The sequence below is a fragment of the Eulemur rufifrons genome, chromosome 29, assembly GCF_041146395.1.
Source record: "Eulemur rufifrons isolate Redbay chromosome 29, OSU_ERuf_1, whole genome shotgun sequence".
Classification (NCBI taxonomy): domain Eukaryota; kingdom Metazoa; phylum Chordata; class Mammalia; order Primates; family Lemuridae; genus Eulemur; species Eulemur rufifrons.
Window position 1 is genome coordinate 89,760,040 of NC_091011.1, and position 19,394 is coordinate 89,779,433.

Consider the following 19,394-nt stretch of genomic DNA (forward strand, 5'->3'; position numbering starts at 1 on the left):
TTAAATAATGTACGTCTTTCCTTACTTTATAAAATAGTTAATGGATATAATTATCCCAATCTTATGCTATTTTTCAATTTTTTTTCTTAAGGTTATTATGTTCGCTGTTATTCACATGCTGCCTTTCTAGGGAGCTCTAGATGAGAACAAATTGTATAAACAAATAACAGGCAAGAAAGATTTTGAAATAGTAGAGTCCACATTGACTGTGTGTGTGTGTGTGTGTGGGAGGTGTGTTTATGAACATTATTTTATATGGCAAACATCATATTTTCTGCCTGTAAAATTTTCTTCAGTTTGTGTGATGTAATTAAACATAGTGTTCCATTGTGCTCTTCTGAGAGCACTGTTGTTTGATGGAGTCCCACTGGATAAACGTGAGCACTGCTGCTGAGAGAGAAGCCTTGGTTTGTCTCCCACCCTAGCAGCGAGACGTTGAGTTTCATGATGCCGTCCCAAAGCCGGCCGTGCCCAGCCTCAGCGCTGGGTGTGCATGGGACGGTAGTTGTTCCTCGACTTATCTGCATGTGGTTATATTTCCGCTCGTTTATGCTTTGTCAAAATATGACATTAACATTGAAATATTTGTTGAAATAAATCATAAGCATTTTACAATCTGTAAAAATCATTCACATCTGAAGTATGAAGAACTAAGAAGCAAGACCTCTTGGTATCATTCAACAGTCTCTACTGAGCATTTGAAAATCTTTCTTGCCTGTTATTTGTTCATACATTTTGTTCTCATCTCGAGCTCCCTAGGAAGGCAGCCTATGAATAACAGCAAGCAAAATAAACAAGAAAAACGTATTTGAAAAATAGCATATTTAACATTCAAGTTTTAATATTCAAATTATTATCATTCACTACTCAATCTAACCCTGTTCACAAAGCTGTGTAATTTACAACTGCAGGAAATATTACAGATGATTTTATACAATTCATTAATTTTATTGATGTGGAAAGGAGGTTCACAGTGATTAAACAGTGTAATTTGCATAGGCAGTATGGCAGTTTGTAGTCTATCGATCTTCCCACCACGTCATCTGTCGCTGGGTTTAAAAACATTCCGGAAAGCTCAGCACAGTCGGCTCCTCCTCTGCACCAGGCCCTGACCTACGCAGTGGTGGACAAGACAGTCCCGTTGTCCTTGAAGATGATGCATTCCAGCAGCCCAGGCCAACAATAAATAGGCAAACAACTGCATAATAACGAGATTCCAGATTTTATGAGCAAGCAGATAAAGCTGTGTAATGTGGTTGAGAGTGATCAGAGCTTCAGCTAGGGTGTTTGAAAGCTGCCCTAAAGATGTGAAATTTGATTTGAGAGATAAATGATGCGAAGCAAGTAACTACTGGATAGTCTGGGAGGTACCGTTCTGGACTGTGGGATCTAGCCTGGGAAAGGAGGGGTGGACGCACGATAAAGAGTCAGTTCAAGACACGAGAGGCTGGTGTGCTGGACGGAGCCATGCAGGTGTTGACATTTCAGGAGGGGTGGAGGAAGAGACAGCTGGTTGCAGTCATCAGTGCGTGAGGAGTGTGACCTGGAGAGGCCGTCAGATGAGAGCAACAAGCAGCCACGGAGGGAAATAAAGCTCTTAGAACCAGCTTTTCAAAGGAGCTGGAGTTTCAAAGAAAAAGGAGAGCAGCTGGCGAGGGGAGCGGGGAGGGCACCAACCCACCTGCAGTTAGCACAAGGAGGTGGTCGGCACTTTGAGAGAAGTAATCGAGTTTGTTGATCGCTGAAGGCGTCCGTGGAAGGTGTGAGACGGGGCAGATTGGGCTGTGCAGGGCAGGGTGGCCCCTCCAGATCTAGGTTATCCCAGAGGCATACTTTGTGGATGCGGATTTAGTGAACAGAGTTGCAAGACGAGGTGGATTGGTCCTACAGCAGGAGAGCAAACGGCAACTTCCCGCTTCCCGTGGCTGGAGGAGTTTCCGGGTGGCCCTGGGCAGTGGCAAACCTCAAAAGGCTGGTTTCAGCCCAGGCGGGGGCTCACCTGGGCATCACAAGATGCCTGAAGATCTGTGGGCAATTGCTGTCACCCAAGGCCAGGTGTTTGTCATGTGGTAATTATAACAACAGTACGAGATATTCTAATTTTAAATTAAACTGAAGATTATGGGAAATTATAATTTATGACTATAACAATTTTGTGACCTTTATGAAGATATATATTTCTAATTTCAACTTGAGAAAATTTTAGTCTTTTATTGAATTATTTAAATAGATGACTAGTCAGAGAGAAAATTGGCAATATAAAGGCAGCACAAATTTGTTCCCAGTGTATGTCCAGATAAAAGCACAGCTGAGTTGAAACAGACTTCAGGACCTGTGCAGCTTAAAATTTCTGCCTCATAAAACGGTTTCCTCCGCACCGTCTCTTTCCAGTCTCATCAGCATCTGATTCAATTCTTCCTCAAAAGGTTGCTTATCGAATTTTGGGACAGTATGAATTTTAAAAACATATTTCTTGGTACTGAGATAAAGTTTGGCTCCTCAGAGATCTACTGATAAGAAAGGCTTTTCTTTCTTTGCTATTTATTTTATTGAGTGATATTTGGTAACAATCACTTCCCTGAGCCTTCTGAATGTGCCCCTTCTCTGAGATTCCCACATATCCTCATGGTCCAGCAACTAAAATTCTAACTACAGGAGATCAGGGGACCCCTAGGACTCATTTTCACTGGTGTCCACTCTGGTCCGTGCCGCCTGTGCTATGGCTTAAATGTGTGAGGCCAGAGTGGGATTCCTGTCCCCTCCAGAAAGAAGACTAGTCAAGAACACTTGAACTTCTAGTTCAGTGGTCCTCGATCTTGAATGTGTATTGGAAACACTTGGAGGATTTAATAACCTACAACTGCCTGGGTTTGACCTTCATCACCAGGTGATTCTAACACGCAGTCAGGTTGCGAGCCCCTGAGTGAGTGGAACCCGGTATCTTTCCTGCTCAGTCTCAGCCAACCAAGTAGTAGCAGCAACTTAGACACAGAGAACTCCAGCAAACAGGGAGAGGGAACTAAGTTGTTAGTTTCATGAATGAGGGAGGAAAGAAATGGAGAGAGAGAGGAAGGAGGATGAGGAGAAGAGAAACAAGAAGAGAAGAGAGAAGAAGAGAAGAGAGAAGAAGAAAAGAGGGAGATGGAAAGAAAAATGCAAACAATCTGGGTAACAGGTCAATGAAAATTCATGAAACTTTTTTACAAATTTGAAATTGTATCAAAAGCTTCTTTTTTATTGACACATAATAATTGTTCATATTCATGGAGTACATGTTATATTTTGATACAAGCATATAACGTATAATGATCAAATCAGGGTAATTAGGACATGATTCACTTGAAACATTTATTATTGCTTTATGTTGGGAGCATTTGAAAACTTCTAGCTATTCTGAAATATAATAAATTATTGTTAACTACAGTTGCCCTATTGCACTATTGAACACTAGAACTTTTTCCTTCTATTTAACAAAATCACCCCTTCACCAACACCTCTTCATTACCCCTTCCCACCACCCTTACCAATCTCTAGTAGCCACCATTGTATTCACTACCTCCATGAGATCAATTTTTTTTAGGTCCCATATATGAGTGTGAAAATGCAATATTTATCTTTCTTTGCCTGGTTTATTTCACTTAAAATAATGTCCTCCAGATCTATCCATGTTTCTGCAAATGACATAATTTCCTTCTTTTTCATGGCTAAATAATATTCCATTGTGTACATACACCACATCTTTTTTATCCATTCGTCCCTTGATAAACACTTAAGCTGATTCCACACTTTAGCCATTGTGAATAATGCTGCAATAAACACTGAAGTGCAAATATCTTCTGGCTACATTTTATGTCTTTGCCTCACCCAAGCGAGGTTTAGAGGCATGCCCTTCCCTTCTACAATGCTCACCGTGTCTGTGACTGTTAGTTGTGAGTTTGCCCCCCAACCCCCTAATCCCTGGAGAATATTACTACTGTGTGAGCACCATAGTGTTGATCAGTTAGTACCAATTTGTTGGCGAGTGTATGTGTAGACTATTCCTCTAATCTTGTGATACCTCACTGCAGATAATGGGCTCAAGCTCAATCCAGGAAAATATAAGAGGTGCTAGATCACTGTCATTTCTTATAATTGAGTAACATTCCATTGTATACATATACCAAATTTTAGTGGTTTAGAGCTCAATACAAAAGCTTCTTAATCCACAGGAAAGACCAGAGTCACTGTGAGCATTTGCCTATGGTTTGTCTTGTCCCATGGAAGCACAGAAAAAAGTGCTATTTACCCTACAAAATAGTATTTTGAGTAGGAGAGGTGGGGTGGAAAGGGGTAGAAAGAGTCACTCAGAGCCAAGGTAATGTCAGAAACCTCAGGGATGAGGAATGACAGACAGGATGTTCTTGGAGGAAGTTGTCGTCTCCCTGCAGTGATAATTAGGCGGTTAGGAAACCATCCTCACAACACATTTGAGTTGGAAAGGATCTCGAAGGCAGCTAAGCCAGGTTCCCACCATCTGTGGGAATGTTTTAAAACATTTTCCCAGCGGTATTCATGGGAGCCCTCTGTTCCATATGAACACACCCCTTTTAACTATAGACGTCTGTCACTCTCTATAGGTTGATGTAAATATAGTTCCTTTCTTGAGGCAGTCAGGAGAGGAAGCAATATGGTGGCACCAGGAAAGGCCCATGGGGGACAGTGTGAGCCCAAGGAGAAGATGGCTGTTGTGGGCTCGTAGGCACCTGCCTGAAGCTTCTCAAGGGCAGAGGGGCACGTGTCCCATTCCTGTTCGTTTGAGTAGTGCCTGCCCCTGACCTTGGCTCAAGCACACAGAGGGTGCTCAGTCCAGATGTGCGTTTATGAGATAATAATAACGCGGAGACCAGCAGATGGAGGGAGGTGACATGGGAGGGAGGAGGCTAAATAGGAACATGAAGAAGGCCAGAGAGAGTAGCTGGGCATGGAGCTGTATTGGGCCACGACCTGGCCAGTGGAAGGTTCTGGCTGCAGGACCCAGGATGTCTGCCCAGCTGGCTTGAACCTGCCAGAGGCGGCCCAGGAGCAAAGCTGCAGCACAAACTGAGGGATGGCATCTGAACCCCGCCCTCCCCAGGGTATTTTTACCTAAAAGATTGAGGCTGAAAGAATTTGCTTGGGGAGCCCTCTAGTCACACGTAGAAATGTCAGTTGGATAAAGCAAAGGGGGAGAAGTGGTTTGTTGAGGTTGTTGTAAGTTTTTATCTAGATGTCACGTTTATGTGTGTTTCCTCATGCCGTAGAAAGTGCAGTCGCTTCTCAGTACACATGGGGCGTTGGTTCCAGGACCACCAGGGATACCAAAATCCGTGCATAGTCAATCCCACAGTTGGCCCTGAGACACCCTAGTATACACAAAGTGAGTGCTTTGTATCTGTGGGTTTCGAATCCAGTGAATACTGTATTTTCAATCCACGTTTGGTTGTGAAAAAAGTTCACGTGTAAGTGGACCTGTGCAGTCCAAACCTGTGTTATTCAGGAATCAACTGTGTTTTGTTGACCTCAAATAGCGGGCAAGTGCCTTAGGGTTATTACCTATTTCCTAAAAGAAAAATCTCCATTTCCCTTGAATGGTGACAAGAGAAAAGACCAACAGTGAACACAGCCTGGTTTTATCATAATCCTGAGCTTTGAGAAGCGTCTCTGATTTGGGACAGCACATTCCCTGCTCAAATCAGGCCCGAAATGACGCTAATCACTGGGAAGAGTCAACCCTGAGGCCCCAGGAGCCGAGTGTGAACACAGGATTCTGCAGAACCTCAGAGTGGAGCATCCAGAATCCTCTGGGGAGTGACAGCAAAGGTCATGGACTCCCCGCCTCCCGTGTCCCCAGTGTACCGCACCAGTCCCAGGGCAGAGGTATTGCTCTGCCAGGAAGCAGGGCTGGGCTGTGGGACCCACGCTAGGCCCCTTGAGCAGTGACATGGTGTTTGTTGAGTCCACATCCCTGCTCTGCAGGGGATTAAGATCCTTCTCAACACCTTGTGCTGTCTAGAGTAGGGGTCACAAACAATGAGCCCTTCATAGACTAGCCTGGTGACTTTAAATCCCAAAAGAAGAGGGTGGTGCTGAGCTTTGCAAGCTTAGAATAAGTACAGAAATGTCCCCAGAAGCTCTCAGGGCAGCCACCATCACTGGCCTTTCCTGGAAACTATGGTTGCAAACCGCAGCCTGACTCCACGAACCATCTGCATCTGGTCACTTCCCTGTCCCTATGAGCCTTCTTGGCCTTCCCTGGCTCCTGGGCTAAGGACTGTCTCTCTCCACCCAGTCCTACCTGCTCTCGGAGCTTACAGCAGCCTGCCTGCTTTTGACACCTGGTGGCCTGAGCGTTGACAAGGTGACAAAGATCATCTGACAGTAGAGAAATGGGTGAGGAAGGCAAGGGACGTGCATTAAATGTTGCATTTAGGCAACCAGGTCCTCAAATGCCCTCAGGATATCTTATGCTGAGCCATTCAAGGGACTGCCCCGCTGCCTGTCCCCCAAGGGAAAGAGATGGCAACAGGAAGCAAGTCGAGTTTTATTTAATGTGATGTCTTGAGTTTGTCCCTTATAAGCAGAGCCCCTCCCTTTCGCAAATCACCCTTCGCCCCCCACCACACGTGCGGCTTGCTGCCTCCGCCTCACAGGGAGGGCGAGGCAAAAGTATCAGAAGAAAAGAAAACCAGAAGCCCCCTCCGGGCCAGGAGTGGGCTGAGGAAGGTGTACAGGGCGGGCGCTCCCTCTGCGTCCTCGCCCCTTCCTCCTTGCGGCATCCTCTTAAGGGAGCCGGGGCTCCAGAATGCCCAGAGAGTGGATCCCTCAGCCACCCTCAGCCTTGGAGCCAGACTTGGTCAGAAAATACGCGGTCCCACTGGTGGTTCCAAGGCCATAAAGGCTGGCTTGCAGAGCTCGTCACGGAAGAACCCTTATGGAACACGTGCAGTGCCCAGGCCTGCAGTGTCATGGCCTGGGTCATGAGAAGGGGCACAGACAGGGGACGTTTTGGGGCCCAAAGCACGGGGTAGTTTCTGTGTTTGCTGACAAGAGGAGGCTGAGAAGACAGGCCCTGCGTGTGTAGGAGGCAGAATCAGCCTCCCGTCTGCAGCCTGGCCAGGAGCCAGGAGAGGGCGCCCTGCACCAGCAAGTGGGACGCCAGGGGCAGGCGCCTCGGGGCAGCAGCGCTGGAGCCCGAGAGGGCCCCCGGTGCAGCTCTGAAGCCTGCGGGGGTCTTATCCTGGGGCTCCACTTTGCCTCCAGAGGACTCCAAGCAGGGCCCCCGAGGAGTAGGGATGATGTCCGGGATCCAGCCTGTTGTGTTTTCCACCACCTCCTGCAGGAGAGGGAAGAAAGAGGCAAAGGTAGAAGCAGCCCCCTTTCCTTCCTGCGGCCTTCGTGGGTCATCCCCAGCCCTCGCGGAGATCACAGGCTGCCTGCGAGGCTCCCACCGCACCCACGACCCACCCGGAGCAGCAGCAACCCACCTCCAGAGGGTGGTCTGTCCTGGGACACTCACGTCAATGGTCTTTATTATCACCGTCTGCCTGGCCTCTTTGCAGGCTCTCTCCGCCTTCTTAATGTTCTCTGGGGTCCACTCCACATTGTTCATGGCCATCATGCCCTCCATGGAGCTGCGAGGGCGGTAGGATCAGGGCAGGGGGAACAGACGGTCGTTTAGGGCTGACATAGAGCTTCAGCAAAATGCGTGTGGGGTACCCTTGTTTTTGCTAGCATCAGTTCCGCGTCAGCATAAACCATAAAGGATGCCTTACGGCTCAATGAGACAATCCTTATGAATTTGACAGGAAAAGAAATATCATCAGAACTCAAGATGAGAATTTTAAAAAAATGAAACAGAGGATCTTCTGACTCTTTAAGGAAGGGGTTTTTATCTGGGTGCCACGGAGTCCAAGAAGGTTGATGCAGTGACTTTGGGGAACCTGCAAATGCTCTGAAAGTGCGTATGAAACGAGGTGCATCCGCACAGATGTGCGCTTTTTCCTTGGCAAGCAGTTTCAGAGCTGTCATGGGAGCCTCGGGGAGTCTCAGACCCTCCAATAATAAAGGGTCATCACTTGAAAGTAAACTCTGTCTTTGACTGGGTCAAGTAGGGCGTGCAGAAAAGGCAGACGAATTTGAACATAAGTGATCTGACTCCAAGGGATCAGTTTTTATCCGCTCCTCTGAATGACCTTGCTGATATGTGAAAAATCCCATAAAATTCCTGTCTTGCGTCAGAGCTTTCAGAGTCAGACACTGACAGAGGCAGAGGTGTGGTGGGCAGGGGCTGGTCAGGCAGTCCCTGAGGAATCCTAGCTCACTAGCCTAGGAGGAGGTGGGCGGGTCTCCTTTTCCTCCTTCCCCCGCCCTCCCCAAGGTCCCTCCAAGACACACGCACGAGAGAGGTTCCCATCATCCCGGATGACTCACTCAGATGCCTCCTCCCCCAGCTCATGGGCCACGTAGATGATGTCGGGGTACCCCATGCAGCTGGAGATGTTATTTCGGGGATAGTAGAAGAGGAAGATGAGGCACATCTCATTAATGGTGCTGGGACCTCCCTGGGGAAGAGGAGAGAGACAGGATGGAGAGACAAAGACACAAAGGCATGCAGAGAGGGGAACTAGGCGGCTGGAAAACAGTTGAGGTGGTGTTTCTACCAGCGACACGGTTTGCCTTGTCCCTTAATGTCTAGCCAGCTCTCCGCTGTATCTTCTCCTCTACCCCCGATTGTTGGACAATTAGTGATATTATTTCCAAAGAACCTTCCCATATATCTGCCCTGTTGGCCGTGTTTCCACTGCTGCTGTCCGGGTTTGGGCAAGACTATCGGCCTCCCAGCTGGCATCAGTCGCCCACCTGTCCCAGTCGCAGTCTGACCTCCGTAATGCTGCCAAAACGTTCACATTTTGCATCTTGTCATCTTCCATTTCAGAAACCTCCAGTGGCTTTCAACAGTCCATTAAACAATAGTCAATTATCGTTGAACAAATTATTTTATTCTGTATAATAAATTCATTCATTCCATTTGTTTACCTGGCGGATATTCACAGAGCTACAGCGTCAAGCCCTGCTGTCCTGGAGATGTAGGTAGGACAGGCTCAGCCCTGCCTGAGCGCTCTTTCCCCTCATCCCCCTCATTCCCAGTGCATTTCTTCAGACATCTCTTCCCACTCCTCACTTTCTAACCAACCCACTGGTCTTCATGCACACTCCGTGCTTTCCTTTCACACGTGGCTTTCTCAGTCTTTCTCCTCTCTGGTATTCCCCATCCTATGTGTCTAAAGCGGGACGCACTCACATATAGTACACGTTCAGTTCGCTGTAGTAGAATCTTACTATTTTTTCCTGTGAATTGCCCTAATGCATTATCCTCTTTCCCCACATACGACATATATCACTTTCTAACTTGTATTATAATCATTTGTAGGGCTAAATATTTTTTTCTCAATAGTATGCAGCCCCTTTGGCATCCCACAAGCACCGAACCACTCCTGATACACAAATTGGGTGGCTTCCTCGTGACCATAATGACAATAGCTGACTCTAATTGAGCCTCTACTACCAGTCAGGTAATGATCTAAGTGTTTTGTATGTGTTAACCAACTCTCACAATAATCTTAGGAGATGGAAGTGGTATTACTCTTATGTGAATGAGGAAACTGAGGCACAAAGAGGTTGAATCACTTGCTTAAGGTGAGGAAGCTACTAAATGATTGTGTGACGTGGAAGCCCAGGGAGGGAGGCCCCAGAGCCTATGCTCTTAGCCACTGTGACATGCTCCCTTTCCATGGTCTCAGTGAGTTGCTGACGTGGATGTCGGGGATCCTGTACCCATCCTAGGTGTGGCGAAGTGTGAGAGCATGAAAGGCCCCGTGTGAGTGGGTAATGGCTCTGGAGGAAGGAAGGGGCTTCAGTGGAATTCTCAGGGTCGCTGGAAAGCCAGGGGTGGGGCTTTCTTCTGGGGCTGTGGTCCTGGTGCCCATGTGTGGAGAGAGATACTCACAAAAGTCATGGAGTCACGGTCCAGTGTCTGGTAGTGACATTCCACCAGCAACTCATCTCCCTGTTTGGAACGGAACAGAAGGCTGAGAGTAAGACACAGAGGGGCTGCCGTGGCCTGAGAGCCTGAGAACGTTCTTGGCTGACGATAATGAGCTCTGATGCTGTCTCCCCCGACCCCGCCATGCCTTCCCTAGACGCCCACCGGCTTGATCACCACCCGGGCAGGTAGATCTCGAGTCTCCTGCAGGTTGAAGTCGTAGGAATCATCTTTACAGATTGTTTGGAGTTGTGTTCCATTTCTAGAGGGAAAGAAGGGGAGAAGACAGAGTAAGAAGGTGAAGTCGAGAGAGTCGACCAAAGATGCAGCGCGTGGGGTCATTCTGTGAGCAGACTGTCCACAAAAATGAACAAAGAACTCCTTCTTCTACAGCCTTATTCCACTCACCTCTACTCTAGGGATGGTTCTAGCTCCTCCTTACTCTCAACTAAGCATGACTTTATGTTGCAGAATAAGTAGCTGTTCTTAAAATTTATTCCCACCTACAGAAGGGAAACCTTCAAACAAGGTCTTCTCTTACCTGTATTGCACGGCCTGCAGAGCCCGCCCCGCCAGGTGGGTGTGCAGCAGGTAGCCATACACCTGTATGTCAGGCACCGGGGCCCCATTCATCTGGAAGGGGGAGGAGGCACACCTGGTCTGTTAAGAGCTCTCATCCTGAACTGCTTTTTGGTCTTCTGCCATTGGTATTCGCCATCTTCCTCTTATGACTGACACCCCCTTAATTCTTATCGAGCACCCCAGCCCCTCTTCCTGCCCCACTCCCCTTGCCCCCAAAGCCCTGACTCCTTCTCTCCCTTGTGTGAGTCATGTGAGTGAATTTCCTGAGCACCAGGCTGTGAGCATTCTCACGTCTGCGAGGGCTTGCGATTCAGACCAGATCTGTGATGGGGAGCACGGAGCGTTTGTTCCCTCCCAGCTTCACCTCTTCAAACTTCTCCGTCCTACACAGCCCGTAGGACATGAAGGACTCAGCGCCCGGGGGTATGAAGTGGATGGGGAAAGTGAAGAAGCCCAGCTGGAGGACGCCCATGTCGTATTTGCGCAGCTGAGAGCTGTAGTACACTCGAATCCCTGAGGAGTCGTACACACCTGGTGCAGAAAGGCACAGTCACAGAAGGTAGGATGGTGTGTCACAATGTGGAGAGAAAGAGGCCCCAGAAAGCTGGAGTGGGGCCGTGACCAGAAGAAGTCGGTATGCATCCTGCAGCACGTTCCCAAGACCTAAGGGAACTAGCCAGCTCCACCAGCTGCCCTTCCATAAACCCTCTGGACGCTCACCAGGAAGGTTGTGAAAGTTGCTGTAATGAACCTCCAGTCGGATCCACTGAGGGTCCAAGGGGGTCCCAATAGAGATGCCCACGTCATCTGGAAACTGGTAACTCTGTTGGGGGGAGGGAGATTTGGCAGCAAGAGGGTCTGGGGACTAGGTGCAAGGATCCAGGGCTCCCACCCCTGCTTTCTCGCCCTCATTCCAGACCTCCCTGTCCCTTGGTCCTTCACCAGCCCTGCTACCCCCGTTGCCCGACAACATGCACCCGCTTAGCCAGTGTGTCCCCCACCACAGGACTCACTGTGCCCCCGACAGCCCAGCCCACGATGACCTGCGAGCAGAGGGAGAAGGCAGGGTCGGCCCCGTAGCAGTCGCTGATGCCAGTCGGGAGAGCGCTGGCGTTGCCGCAGGCGTACACCAGGATGTGGTGCACCATCGTCTCGTTGTGGTCGATCAACTTGGGCTCAAACTGGGCAGAGAAAGGAGAGCAGAGCGTAGTCAAGACCTTCTGTGTCAAGTCTGTATTCTCCCCATGTCTTTTCCCCAAATAAAACTGTGCCGTTCCCCATTTCTCTGTGTCTCTTTGTCTTTCATTCCTTCTCTCTGTTTTTGTTCCCCAGGCTGTCATCGTCCCACCCACTCTGTTTGACTCCTCTCAGTTCTCACTCCTTAAACCCCTTCCCAGAGAGCAGAGCATGCTGAAGCCAGCGGGGGCATCCCAGCACTTCTGACTCTCCCTGGTAACCTCAGTCAGTTCTGTGTGTCTGAGCAAGTACCCACACCTTTTTGGATTCTCTTTTGGATTCTAAAGAACAAATGGCTCCCACACATTTGCCACAGATCCTATTTTTATTTATTTGATCAAAATTGAAATCCCTCAAATGTAAAACTGGGTGAGCAAGTTTGAGTTCACTTCAGCCAGACTTGGCTGAGCCCCTGGCGGCCCTTGGCCATATCCCCTCCCTGCCTTACTTCCCCTGGGCTGAGAGAGCACAATCCTGGGGCCAGGGTGGGGCTTCTGCTTTGTTCTTTGCAAACACTTATTGATCCGTAACCTTCATCAACATGTCTGTTGCAATGTGGGGCTGAAATAAAACAGTGCTGGGAGTTATAGTTCTGGGCTCAGGAAGTTATGTAACTACGATGTCCACCAAGCCTGCCTGGGTTCCCATTTTCCCAGCCACTTCCCTACAGCTTGCCGTCAACAGTTTTTCAGACACCATCCTTTGGAGTTGACCGTGCCCACTGCTCTGCTCGAGCGCCGCCCCCTGCCTCGCCAAGGCCCCTCTTTGGTTTGCTGTACCTTGTAGATGTGATGCTTCTTGCTAACGATGGGGAGAGGGAGAAACGTGCAGGCGTACGAGGTGTCATCCTCTGGAATGAGGAACTGGGGAGGGGGCACAGATGCTGAGCGGGGTGGGAGTGAGGCTCCCAGAGAATCCGGGGAAGGGCCGGGCCAGGGAAGGGGATTCACATTAGGGTCAGATTGGCAGTCCTTGGGGCACCAAGGGGAGTCCAAGTAACCTCCATCCAAGGAATGTGCTGAATACAGGGTGCAAAAGAAGGCTCTGGATGGAGTGGGGAGATGGGGCGGGAGCTGGAGATGGCTGGGTGGGGCGGAGGGGATTTATTACATCAGTGATCTCCAAGTCATGGATAATGGTGTCCTTGGGGACGTCCAGATCATCAGGGTGGACTACTTGTAGCAGGAAGATGGACTTGACAAAGGTACGGTCCCGATCCAGCTTCAGAGTGTCATCCAGGCCGTAGGCAGCCAGCACTCTCACTGTGTCGCCCTGGGGGTGCCATGAGTATTGAGGGGCAGCACCACGCACACACCTGCACCCGAGGACCTGCACAAGCCACTCGCTCATGTCTGCACAGCGGAATGGAAGGAGCTTCAGACTGGGAGTGAGAACTAGTCAGGTTCTAGTTCTGCCTCTGAGGCTAGCTAGCTGGTAACGTTGAGCAAGTCACATCCCCTCTTGCATTCCCTCCCTGTGCCTGCGTCCACATCTGTGAAAAGAAAGGGTTGAGCTAGACTCTTAAGTCCTAACACTCTAAAGTTCAATGAAATTGGGTAGGATTGTTCGAGAGAGAAACCCTGGGGAAGGTGGGGTGGGCTCTGGATGGTGGGCAGTCACCCTGCAGGGGGCCTGTGGGTTTCTAGGTGTGGCACGGTTGGGACAGCACCTGGGAAGGCTGAGAGGGACAGAGGTCCTGGGGACTGTGACTGGCTGCCTGATTGGGGGCGACAACACCTCCCCAAAAGGAGTTGCTGCTTGTGATGAAATGCATTTCACCCCTCCCTGTTTTACCGTGATGTCCTGGTCATGGGGGTCGCAGGAGCGGAAGGGCCTGGAAAAGCGCATGGTGGTGTAGACAGCGTCTTCCGTCAGCCCGTGCAGCTCAGCATCCTGGCTCCCGTCCTCCTTCAGGGTGTCTTCGTCCACCAGGTGCTGGTCCTGGGGTCCAGTGCAGATCATGGAGTAAGAACCAGGAGCCCTGAATGTCATGCTTTGGGGCAACAGGCATCCCATTAGCTCCCCCAGGATACTAGAGTAGCAGAACCCAGGTCTTCTCTACTGTGTAGTTTCCTCCTAGGGCAGGGCAGAGCGTCAAGGAGTGGATTCTCAAGGAAGACGGATGGACCATGTCTGATGGAGTTTCACCGCCTGACTTCCCTTTACTTCTCCCATTTCAAATCTCATCCCCATAAATCCTAATGTTCCTGCACCCCTAATGCTTGAAATCTCATGCATTCTCTGAACTGTCTACACCTGCCATTCATCCTCTCTCATGTGGCTCTTAACATACGTTGTCCTTATACTGTTAACTGACACTTCCCTATGTAAGCGCAGTTTGGAAGAGTGATTAAGAGTTCAGAATGGGTGAGATTGGGAGATGAGGGAGCTACTTCTCCATCTATAAAATGGGGATAATAATCTACCTCATAGTGAAGCTATGAGGTTTAAAATGCAAAGAATTCAGAATAATGCCTGGCTAATCAAAAGTATATAACAATTTTGAGCTATTGTTGTTACTGCAGCTGCTGTTGTTATTGGATTATTTCATGTTGCTGTCTACCTGATTGAGCTTAAAGGAAATTGAGGACAGAGACTGTGTCTCAAACAGCTTTGAATTTTCCCCAGTGACTTGCATTTAGTGGGCTATTAGCAAGTAAGTGGTGCAAGACTGTCTCTCACAACCTAATGGTTTCAATCTCTTAGCTGCCTTGGAGATGTGCTGTGTGGAAGACCTAGATTGCAAACTCTACAATGGACCATTTTTGGAGAGAGAGATCAGCATTCAGCCAAAGTCCTGGGATTGTGCTTGGATATCTTTGGAAAGTGTGGATCCTGCCTGGACATGGAGCCATCCTCAACCCAACAAAGACTCATCCTTGGACAGAGTCACCCCTCAGACTTACCGAAAAATAGACATTGCCATCAGGCAAGACTCCTCCAACAACCAGATCACTTCCCACTCTGGTGTAGCGATCTGTGACACCCAAGCCCACCCAGCCAGCTGTCCGGACCTGGAGCTCAAAAGTGATGACTTCAGCTTTAAGGTCAAAGTCCCAGCGCAGGAAAATGACGTTGGAAGGATCCAGGAACCTGGAATAACGCAGGCGAGATGTGGGACCGAGGCAGTTGCCTGGGGAGGGGGCTTCCAGGGCCAGAAGCAGGAAAAGCCCCAAGAGAAGGGCACAGGCCATGTCTCCCAGGGCCTGGAGCATCTCCCCTGCAGATGGACACCCGAGAGCCCTGGATTTATATGTCCCTCCACCTGTGCCAGGCACCATGCCATGGAGGAGGGACAGGCTGGGGCACTTCTGATCTGATTATCCTCTGGGTTCCGAGAGGTGCCCCTTACATAACTCTGGAGTGAGAGGTGCCCAGAGAGGGTACAGAGCAGTTGCTCTCACTCTGGAGCAGGGAGCTTGCATGAAATTCTCAGGAGTGAATGTTCAAACTTTGCACCCCAACCCTACGCCAGTGTGCTGCCAATGGGGGCCCTGCAGAATCAAGGAGGCTTAGTTTTCTCCCTTCTTCTTCTCTCTCTCTCTCTCTCTACCCCCTTTGCTCCCCCCATCTTCCCATCCTGAATCCGTGATGTTCTTACTGAACATGCTGCCTCTGGCATATGCCCCACCCCAGTTTTTATGGGCACTTTCCACTTTGTCTCTCTATTGAACTGAGGTGCCAGCAGGGGTGAGGCACAGGTAGACGGAGCCTTTCAGCTGCCCGGTACAGCGCAGGAAGGAGGGCAGTTGCTGGGAGGGTTTTGGGGGGAGGTTGTGATTTCCATCTCCTGGAGGAGCCTTTGCTACTAATCCCTGGAAGGACACTCAGAGGTGAGGGAACCATAATCAGCTTTCCAGAGGGACAAGTCTAGGGCAGCTTTGATTTTCTGCTCATTCTTGGGGAGGAGCAAGGAAGGGAGGAGGTGAGGGGAGGAAGAGGGAGACGATGAGAAATAAACATGAATTTGCCTTCGGGATGCTTTCTGCTCTACCCCTCCTGCCATGAGTTGCCTTTCAGGGAAATCACATTTTAGTGACTGTCCGCTGCAGGCTTAGCCCAACCTCCCCAGTTGCCAGAGCAGTGGTGTTATGCAAACAGTAAAAGCACAGAAGGAATATTAGAATATCAGAACACCAGAACACAAAGAAACTTTAGATCCATTTAGTTTTCCAAAAATTCCAATCCACTTAATTTTGGATGAGGAAATACGAGCACCAAGGGGTGATATGAGTGTGCTTGGTCTGCCACCAAGTCAGTGGCTGAGCTAGCACAGGAACATAGGGCTGCCCGGCTCACACTCTTTTCATTATTTCCTTAGGTCACGGGCACCCACAGGTGCCAGACCCCAGCCGTTCATTTCCACTGTGGCTTGTCCTGGAGGAGAGAGTTGGTGTCATTTGATGGCTGCCTCTTAGGGAAGGGACCAAAGTCTTACTCTTATCTAAAGAGTAATTTCCTCCTGGTAACTGACACAGCTGACACCAGTTGGAAATCACATCACCTGACCCCCGGGTGGCCCAGCCTCCACTTGACAACAGAGAGGACATGGGCCCAGGGGGCCTCCCCCACAGACTGGACCCCACATCTTCACACAGGAATTCAGCTCCAGTCAGGGTGGGTAGGTGCGGGAGCGATCTGCTTCCAGCTTCATTCAGTGCAGGTGTAGACTTTGTGTTACCTGCTGAGCTCATCAAAGCTGGTAAGGACCCGCCAGGTGTGTTTGCTGCTTCCCTGAGCACGTGACTGTGACTCAGGGTGGGGTAGAAAACAAATGCCCCAAGGAGGCAGCCACAACCCCCACCATGGTCTGGCAGAGGAGGTAGGGACCTGAGCAGCCACCTGGAAGCAAGAGGCTTACCTGGCCCTGGGCCAGAGCTGGGCCAAGACAAGGGGCGAAGGCAGAGCCTGGGGAGGCACTGACCTTGAGGAGCAGGAACGCCAGGGAGGGAGATAACAGGGGCGTGGAGACACCCTGATCCCAATCTCACCTGCGGATTAAGGCTGAGGGAGCAGGCAGTAGGGAGACAGGACAAGCAGTCTTGTAAACTGAGACGGCCCAGATCCCTTATCCTGCAATCTGTCTGCCGGCCAGAGCACTGTCCTTGGGGAAGAGTGAGGGTCCTCACAAAGGAGCTGGAAGTGGCAACAGAGGACTCAGGCGTCTCCTCTCCTGGACCCTCCTCTGGCTTCCACCCCAGGATGCCAGGCAGTTGCTGCATCCTTACATGGGGATTCTCCAGGAAGATGGGTCTGGGGGCCAGCCCTGCCGCCCTTTGCACTTACCGAGCCACACCTGGAGCACGAGCTTGACTCCAGTGCAGTCCTGGACCTTGAAACTGCAAAGTTTGGTTGCTAAACCCCTCTATGCCTCCTTACTGTGGTCGGTAAGATGCGGAGGCTGGAGAGATGGTAGATACAGGGCCTTTGACATCTAATTTCCCAGATTATTGGTTTGAGAGCTGTATGAAAAATGAGGCCTCTTAATCAATGTTAGAAAATTATGAGAATGCGTGCTTTTAATCTCAGTTGAGTACTGCAGCAATGAAAGACAAATGTTACTATTAATCCTGTTGTATTTTAATTGAATTTAAAATTTACCATTGCAGTAATAGAACCCAACCCTTGTTGAGTGTTTAGTCTGTGCCAACCTCTATTCTAAGAACTTTTCATGTGTTGTCCCATTTGATCCAGTTTTCGTTATGATCTCTGTCTTACACAGGAAGCTGTCAAGACCACCAGTCACACTTCTGGGTTATGACGGCACTATGTGTTGTTGGGAAAACATACTTAAATATGTAATTAAATGAGATTGAAATAATGAAATATTATATTATTATATACTAATATAAATTAATGAAATATAATAAACTATGGTTAATAAATAAATAAATATTATTAAAAGTAATTAAAGGAGGAAAACATCTCCCAATCCAGAAAACCTTTCTATAAGGGTAGAAGAGAGAGAAAACAGTTTTAATATTGGATAAGCATTAAACCAGGATGAAACTTTGCACATCAAAGTCAATCTGCTAAGAGATTGCAAAGACAGAAAGAAATCTTACTATTACATAACCAAGTGGATCCAGCTCATTGCACACATGTTCTCAAGATAAACAGTAACGAATCAAGCTGGTACCACCTGCTGCAGGACAGCCAGTAAGTCGAGAGACAAGGTGTTGGGGCAAGGAAAGCGACTTTTATTCAGACAGCCAGCAAACCGAGAAGGTGGTAGACTACTGTCCCAAAGAAGCATTCTAAGTTAGTATGAACTTTAGGCTCCTTTTTGTCATACGGGAAGGAGAAAGAGAGGTTGGGTTGCAAGAGGTAACCAAGAACTGCAGACATCTGGGCATCAGTGAGGGTCTAAGGAGGTTGTAAACTTCTTTCCTCTTGGCCAGTTAACTTTAGAGGACAAAGGTCAGGATGTTCCTAAAAATCTTGAACATAGCATTGTTATTTGTGTGTATACTTTTCTTATCTCCCTGGGAGTTACTTTTGGAAAAGGAATGGTTGTCCCCTTTCTTCTAGCCTTCATGCAGAGCTCAGCAGAGGCTCTTAACCTAAAGGACATTTCTGCAGGGGTCAGAAGCAAAATGCAGCTAGTTATGCTAAGCCTCCCTTCCGCTGTCACGTAACTAGTCCTCAACTTAGAGGACTTCACAGCACCATTTGTCACACACATTTTATCCTAGCTTCACTTGGTAATTAGGGTTGGTTGTCATTTGCGTTTGCTAATTGGCTTTACCCAAAGAAAAAAATTAACTTCCTATATATTCATAGCAGGAAGCAGTTTTGCAACTCAGTACAAGGCGATGCCACTAAGTTGGGATCCTGTTGCCCCTTAGTGCTGGCAGATAGGGCCACTGTCTTCCTTCGTGATTACATTTCAAAGAAATTGTTCCTGGGTTCTTGAGGAAGAGCTTTCTGGGTCTTAAAGCTGGCAAGAACCTTATTTAGCTTTTAAAAAGATTTACACACATTTCAAGAGACAAAAGAAGAACTTGCAGTTACAAGTTTGCTAGAGGAAATGTTCTAGGAAAACGGAGAGGAGGGGAACAAGAAGCATGAAGCCTCTCCTTTTTTTTATTAATTTAAGAATATTATGGGGGCATAAATGTGTTGGTTACATGGATTGCTTTTGTACTGCTTGAGTCAAAATTATAAGTGTGCCCATCACCTGGATAGTGTGCATTGTACCCATCAGGTGTGAATTCTCCTCTTCCCTCCCCATCCCTGCTTGATTTCTGTAGCATTTTACTTCCATAAGTGCATATGCGTGCTGATCAGTTAGTTCCAATTTAATAGTGAGAACACTTGGTGTTTGTTTTTCCATTCTTGTGATACTTCACTTAGGAGAATGGTCTCTAGTTCCATCCAGATTGTTGCAAAAGGTACTAATTCATTTTTTATGGCTGAGTATAGTCGATGGTGTACATATATCACATTTTATTAACCCACTCATGAATTGATGGGCACGTGGGTTGATTCCACATCTTTGCAATTGTGAATTGTG

At 48.6% G+C, this 19,394-nt stretch overlaps 1 protein-coding gene across 1 annotated transcript; it reads right to left on the reverse strand.

Moving 5' to 3' along the window:
- Nucleotides 1–8,444: 8,444 nt before the first annotated feature.
- Nucleotides 8,445–15,072, reverse strand: LOC138377456 (putative DBH-like monooxygenase protein 2). The gene is made up of 11 exons (XM_069462386.1): nt 14,785–15,072; nt 13,673–13,819; nt 12,989–13,150; nt 12,658–12,741; nt 11,656–11,823; nt 11,363–11,465; nt 11,007–11,173; nt 10,602–10,693; nt 10,226–10,322; nt 10,025–10,084; nt 8,445–8,579 (listed from the first exon to the last, which is right to left on the reverse strand). The coding sequence occupies exons 1-11, from the start codon at nt 15,070–15,072 to the stop codon at nt 8,445–8,447; spliced, it is 1,503 nt and encodes a 500-aa protein (XP_069318487.1).
- Between the last annotated feature and the right edge of the window lie 4,322 nt (nt 15,073–19,394).